Genomic DNA, 7,138 nt, shown 5'->3' with positions numbered 1-7,138 from the left:
TTATATTTTTAAACTTTTAAAACGATCTCCTGAAAAATCAAGTTTTTTGATATATGACATTGTTGAAAGAAGTGAGCCATGTATACTTAACGATAAAATAATATTACAAAATAATATGTTTTCTCTTTTTAAGTAGCTATGTTTATTATTGGTTTGAAAAGTACTTATCTAAACAAGGATGAACATATAAAAAATAAGATTTTTTTTCGAATTATTCCTCCAATTTTCCTTCCTGTTTCGGCGTTCACTTTGTGATGAGACAGACATGAGAAAATTGTAAAAAAATCCTTGTTTTTTACTACTTGAGTAAAAAAATAAGAAAGTGGTAATAAACAAATGTATTTATGTATAATTTAGTTATAAATATGGTTAATAAGTTATATGATAATAGAAAATATAATTTTATTTATAAAAATAGAATAGAATATTTTAAATTACAATATAAAAAAGGAAAAAAAAAACTTTTTTTAATCATACATATTATTCATAAGTATAAACAATAAACATTGAGTGTAAATCCCTCTCCCAGCACAAGAGTTTAGTGTCTTTTTTGGAAAGGAACAGCGTAACTAGTATAAAGATAAGTTTATAGTAGAAACGTCTAGCAAATGAATTAAATGATATTATTTTATTATAACTTTATTAAAAAAAAATTAAAAAAATTAACATATTTTTAATATCTGTAGCATTTACTTTTTGTTCAGTTATTTTTACTTTTTAACTTTTTTTGTAAAAATCTATGTAATATTTATTTAAATATCATGATTTTTGTCTACCGGTTTAGAGACGCAACCTCTTCGTCAGGAATATCACTATACCAGCATGCAAACAATACTACAAGTCACTACCATAGTCACTACTAACTACATACTTAAAAATATAAATTTATATATTTTTTAATCGCAAGGATATCGGGATACCTATGTCAAAAGCTGTAACATTTTTTGATGCATTGGGATGAAAAAAAAAACAATATTTCTTACGCACACACACAAACTTAAATAAAAAACATGTCTTCTTTAAAAAAATATTTTATTCACTAAATAACAAGAATAACAGAATAAAAATTCGCATTGAATGTGAGTTTTGTAATATGCAAAGAGAGCTTATTTAAAAATTAGATGAGTAAAATTCGCTTCTTTTATTACAATATTATTTCATATTAATTTCTGTCTTATTTCTACACTCATCACTGAAACATGTTGCAACGTATGCAGAAAGACCTTCCCTTTTTTCGATTGTCAATTTAAATTGGCACAAGCGGAGAGGGATTCGCTTACAATATATATTTCTTGGCCAGAAGAAATTAATCTAAAACAAGAAAATATCCATATACCACTAATAAGAACTCAGTTTGCATTCGATGCGTTATTGTACTAATTAAAATGATTTACAAAATAGGTTTTTTAAAATCACTTTTTGTTTTCATATAATTTGATTAAAATAGCAATCAGTTTCGAAGGAAACAGCTTCTTCCTTATTTATTTTAAAAAAATAAACTGATATTGGGCTATTGGCCGTGTTTGGATTAAAGATATCGCTCACTCTTTTCAACAACGTCATATTTCAAAAATCGTCAATTATCAGTTATGCATGTTTTCGGAATGCCCAGAAAATGAACTTTATCCCAGCAAAGCGGCATATTTTAAAATAAATAGTTACCCGCTACAGGGCAGAAAGTATTGTTTTCACATTTTGAAAAAAACGTATTGTTTATTTTTTTTTTAAATAAACTAAATATTTTTCAAATTGAGAAATAACAGTCAGGTTTTACCTACCTACCTTTTGTGGCACAGTAAAAAGTTCAATAAGTGGCTTGATATTTATTTTTAATACATTTTTAAACTTTGAAAACAATCTCCTGAAAAAGTTTTTTGATTTATGACGTTGTTGAAAGGAGTGGGTGATATGTCTAGCGAAATAGGCAAGGCACAGTTAGATTATGTTATGTTAGAGTTCATCCTTCTCGTTTGTGGCATTCTTGGGTGGGTCGATGAGGAACTGTCCAGTGGCGAGAGGTGTGTAATATTCGTACATGGCTTCCCAGAAGTCGACATTGTCGAAGTTGGGATTCAGACCGACTTCCAATTCTCGGTCGATGTCCAAGAAATACTGACGAGTCTCAGTCACAGGCTTCCAGACGAGGTCTTCGAGGATCGAGTCGTCCTTAGAAGGGGTCGGATTTCTAAAAGGAGAAGAATAACTGTTAACAGAGATACATTTCTGACATACAGACAGACAGAGACATACAAAATTTCTCCCACAAAACTCGAAGATGAAAAATATTTAAAGTATAATTTATATTTGAAGCACTAACTTTGTGATTTTCCATTTTATAATTAAAATGTAACTTTGTTATCATTTGATAAAAATAAAGGTCTAAACATATTACACATATGCAATAGAGGACTTACATTAGATTACTTTGAAATATTAGAAATTAAAAAGGCAATTAATAATAATTTACAACTAATAAATACTTGTCCGCCTCCGTAGTGTAATGGTCAGCACGCTCGGCTACAGTTCTGGAGGTCCCGGGTTCGATTCCCAGGGGGGGTCAAATAAATAATAGTGATTTTTTCACTGTAATATTTATTCAATATTACCCTGGAATGGTACCTGAAGCGGAGGGCTGATCACCTTTCCTTCATGTGTAAACGATCAAGATAACACTGTGTTTATATAACGCAGTGCCATATGCACCATTGAGGTGCGGATAAGGCTTTTATTATTATTATTAATAAATAATAGTTTATTACTAATAAATACACAAGTTAATGATTTTTCTAAAAGTCCGTTATTAAATATGTTTCTAATCACTCATCATCCCTGATCCCTTTTGACTGTGACAGCCAATCAAAAAATAAATAAATCCACTTAGCAGATCTACCTAAGCTTTTTTCCCTAACCGTCAACATATTATGAATATTGTTTAGTAGATAGTGTTTTAGTATTAATCAGTCTTGATAAAGAAGCGGTTAACATCGAAACCGGTAGACATTATAATTGAGTTATAATAAAATATTGAAAGTGATTTTAAAACAAAGTTACATTTTAATTATAATATTCAAAGTACTCACCCTGTTTTGGCAAAGTTGGCCCACAATCTGGTCATCCTTCGAATGGTTCTCAAATCCGCAGAATCTTCATTTTCCTTGTCTTCATGAAGATCGGCATATTTCTGAAATATCTTGTAGCACTTGAAGAGATAGCATATTTCATCCTTTTCTGAAGCGCCTTCCACTGGCAAATCCAACTTCTCGTGGATCGGTTTCGTTGCCAGCTCCTTGAAGTAGTTGAAACCCCCGTCGTAAGAAAACCTGTAGAAATAAATTGGAGCGTTGCTCCGTTTGGCGTATTCCTTGACAGATTTGTCGATAGGAATTACGTGTTCGTCGCTAAGATAGTTCAGGTATTCTTTGAGAATAGTATCCTTGAAAATGTCGACTGTCGTATTGAAGTAATACCACTTGAGTCTGTATTGGATTTCATAGTAATAATCAGAGTTCACTAAAGTGTATAAACCGCGGAGGGGAAACATGTAAGGGAATCTTTTTAATATATTTTTAATGAAGTGCGGTCTTTGGATGAAGAAATTGTTAGAAATGATCGATTCTTCAGAATTGTAGCCAATCATGAGTGGAATATCAAGATTGGGCATTTCATCGTTTTCTATGATTTCTTCGGGCAATTTGGTTATGAAGCCATCTTCTTCCGATTTGGATAGACTTGGCGAGAATACCACCTCTCCTATTTGGTTGCTGATCTTTCCATCGATCTCCACGGTTCTCGAAATGTTTCCTTGTAGTTCTTTAGGATCGATCGATTTGAGGGTTTTTAAGAGTGAGGCATCGTCGGATGGATGGTAATTCATGTGTTCGGCGAGGCTATAGGCGCGTTCTCTGGGTCTCCATTGGAAGTATGGCGCTACCAGAGCAGTTCCGCTTTGGAGAATAGCTTTATGGAATAATCCTTTAGCGCAAGGTGACAGATAAAGAATATCCACCGCTACACCGCCAGATCCTTGACCGAAGATTGTCACGTTGTCTGGATCACCTCCAAAGGCTCTGATGTTCTTTTGGACCCATTTAAGAGCAAAGACGATGTCTTTCAAACCCATGTTACCAGAAACCAATTCGTTTTCGAAATCCATGAATCCGAGAGCACCGAGTCTGTAGTTTAGGGTGATTAGCAGAACTTCTTCGTCACTGAAGTAGTCGGGACCATAGAAGTCCGTGTCTCCTGAACCTGAACGGAAGTATCCTCCGTGGATGAAGAACATCACTGGTAGACCCTGTCTCTTAGCTTTTGGAGAATAGACGTTAAGGTAAAGACAGTCTTCTGACCCGAACATTTCATCACTGTTATCTTTCATTTGTATACAATTGTTTTTTAGTTCGAAAAACGTTTGTCTTCCTTCCCAACCCGGGTGGGGTTCTGGTGGCTGAAATTAAAACAAATATTCATCAAATTTCAAAACACCTCTACTATCTAAAAAGATTCTGATTTTCACAACATTGTGAGTGTATCTAAATACTTGTAACTAATTACTTGTACACTCGGCTACCGTTTTAGAGGTCCTGGGTTCGATTCCCAAGGGGGGTAAAATAAATATAAGTGATTTTTTCACTGTCATATTTATTCAAAATTACTCTGGACTGGTACCTGAAGCGGAGGGCTGATCACCTTTCCTTCATGTGTAAACGATCAAGATAACACTACGTTTATATGACGCAGTGCCCTATGCACCATTGGGGTGCGGAAATGGGTTTTATTGTTATTGTTATTAAATACTTGTACACAAGTCTTGTTTTCTCTGCTTAGCAGTTATTTTAATATTTTGGCATCTCAACAAAGATAAAGAATAATATGGAAGTTTGGGTACTTACAGGGCTTATGACATGTCATTGGCTTGTTAAATGAGTAGTTATATACTAATATTATTGACATTTTGTAAAAACAGTTTCTTATATTTAAGTTTTGTACTGACATTTCTTGATGGAACTGCATTTTATAGAATAAAATAACAACTCTGTAACTTTTTCCACATTAATTTTATTTTACCAGGAACCAAGTTTCGTCGTAACCTACATTATCAGACTGGTGATTGATGATATGATTAAATAGATGAAATTGAACTTCTCAGAATTTGGAAGTAGTGTGGTTGTCAATAATGGGTAGAATTGGTGAATGTTACACGTGTGTAAAGTGATCACTTTTAAACCAGACTATGACGGTCGTCAGCCCTGTAAATGCCCAGACTTTCATATTCTTCTTTTTCTTTGATGAGATGTCAAAATATAACATGAAAAATAACTCTTATAATTAGAGATAATCCAGATTTGTGAACAAGTATTTGGACACACTCAAAGTGTCAAAACTACACGTTTACTAAAATTCAAATGTTTGGCAGCTAGCAGGCTCGAGAAGAAATTCAAATTCCTATTTTTTGACATCATAATTAAATTATAATAAAAAAAATCTTTTACTTATTTGTTTTGTCAGGTTAACTAATTTAAATTAAAGATTCCTTTAATTTAAACGGTTATCAATATATATTAACTTAGCGTTAATTAATACATTGATAAACTGATATGAATATATTAAAGGCGATAACAAATTCTTGGTAACTGGATTAAATATTATTATTTTTTTATTTTTTGACATCTTAAAATAATAACGAAGAGAAAATATGGAAGTCTGGGCCTTTACAGGGCTTACAACCTTCATAAGCTTAGTTAAAGTGATCACTCAACACACGTATAACGTATACCCATGTTATTTACTAAGACTTAGATTAAAAATGTATAGATTTTACCACAAAGTGACTGCCAAAGCAATGAATGAAATGAGAGAATATGGAAGTCAAGGAACATGGTATATGACCTGTCGTCGGCTGTTTGAATAATCTCTTCGGTGACAATAGTCTGGGATGGTTATTCCAAAGCCGGCAGTCATGAAGTGGAGTTTTTAAAGTGTATCACACAAAGTGAGCAACGAGTGATAAAGAGATTCTGATGATGTTGGTTTCGACAAAACCCGGTCACTGTCAGTTAAAATTTATGTGCAAAAAACTATACAGTTAACTTATTATATAAAATGCAGTTCCACCAAAAATGTCAGTACAAAACTTATACCTGATTAAGAAAGGGTTAAAAATATATAATTTTAAAGATTAAAAAATTACTTACCATGAATTTTAGATCTCCAACAGGTGGTTTCGCGTATGGGATCCCTTGGAAAGAGTAATATGTGGACTTTTGTGAAACTGTTATGTGAACTCTACCGAAGAGTTGACCTTGTTCAATTTCCACCACTCCGACCTCCCCTAGCGTCAACATTGTCCAGTTGAACAGCATGAAGGCGCAGAAAAACACATTCAACCCTTTTTTAGTCATGATTTTAACGATTTGACGCTTTCTTTGACCAAAAATAAAGCTAAATGTGTTTAATATGTGCCAGTATACGTGTCCTTTGAGTTGTTATCAGAGATTTCTTTATCAATACAAAATTAGGTACGCGTGTTATCATTTGTAATGTGTTACAATCTCCAGATATTGATTGCCAGTAGTAAAAAAAGATATTAATTAGGTGTACTGTTTTTTTATTAACTCAATCAGATTTTATTTAAAAAAAAATATGACTATAATAAATAAAAAAGATCTATCGTAAGATATTTTTGTATTTTTATCTATTGACTTAGGTATTTGTAATAACAATAGAAAAAGACACACAAATAATAACAATAACTAACTAACTAACCAACTAACCATCACGCCGCTTCCCCGCAGGGGTAGGCAGAGAGAATAGAACGCCACACCACTCTGTCTTTGCAAACATTCTTCGCCTCTTCCGCGTTCATGCATCTCCTCATACATACCCGCCGATTGTTTCGACCCCTAACCTGACCGCTTTCAAGTATTTGGCATACCTGAAAGTGCCAAGTTTTTCTTCTTATAACAATAATAATGTATTAACTTACTAACTAAGTGACCATAGCGACGCTGCCCCGGAAGGATACGCAGAGAGAATATCACTCTGTCCTTGCAAACATTAGTGTCATCTCCTCATACATACCCGCCGATTGTTTCGACTCCTTGCCCGCCCGCTTTCAAGTATTTGACATACTTGAGTGTGC

At 33.3% G+C, this 7,138-nt stretch overlaps 2 protein-coding genes across 2 annotated transcripts in view; both read right to left on the bottom strand.

Annotated features, from left to right (window-relative positions):
* LOC148300306 (uncharacterized) overlaps positions 1–7,138 on the bottom strand; it is a gene marked incomplete at its 3' end in the record, with an annotated part of 112,956 nt that overhangs the window by 2,357 nt on the left and 103,461 nt on the right. The window lies entirely within an intron of this gene.
* LOC148300309 (carboxylesterase 5A-like) lies at positions 1,092–4,411 on the bottom strand. The gene is made up of 2 exons (XM_088274982.1): positions 3,081–4,411; positions 1,092–2,185 (listed from the first exon to the last, which is right to left on the bottom strand). The coding sequence occupies exons 1-2, from the start codon at positions 4,373–4,375 to the stop codon at positions 1,951–1,953; spliced, it is 1,530 nt and encodes a 509-aa protein (XP_088131108.1). The 5' UTR covers positions 4,376–4,411; the 3' UTR covers positions 1,092–1,950.

Source organism: Brachycentrus maculatus, unplaced genomic scaffold (assembly GCF_059751285.1).
Source record: "Brachycentrus maculatus isolate JH-2025_06_01 unplaced genomic scaffold, ASM5975128v1 h1tg000753l, whole genome shotgun sequence".
In the NCBI taxonomy this organism is placed as follows: Eukaryota; Metazoa; Arthropoda; class Insecta; order Trichoptera; family Brachycentridae; genus Brachycentrus; species Brachycentrus maculatus.
The sequence above is the reverse complement of the archived record's forward strand: the minus strand, read 5'-3'. Positions and strand labels throughout refer to the sequence as shown.

What these genes read in the sequence shown, in the direction of transcription:
- LOC148300309 (XM_088274982.1), bottom strand. Translation starts at nt 4,375, where the DNA reads ATGAAAGATAACAGTGATGAAATGTTCGGGTCAGAAGACTGTCTTTAC. An exon ending in GCCAACTTTGCCAAAACAGG is followed by an intron (nt 2,186 to 3,080) that starts GTGAGTACTTTG and finishes TTCTCCTTTTAG; the next exon opens with AAATCCGACCCCTTCTAAGG.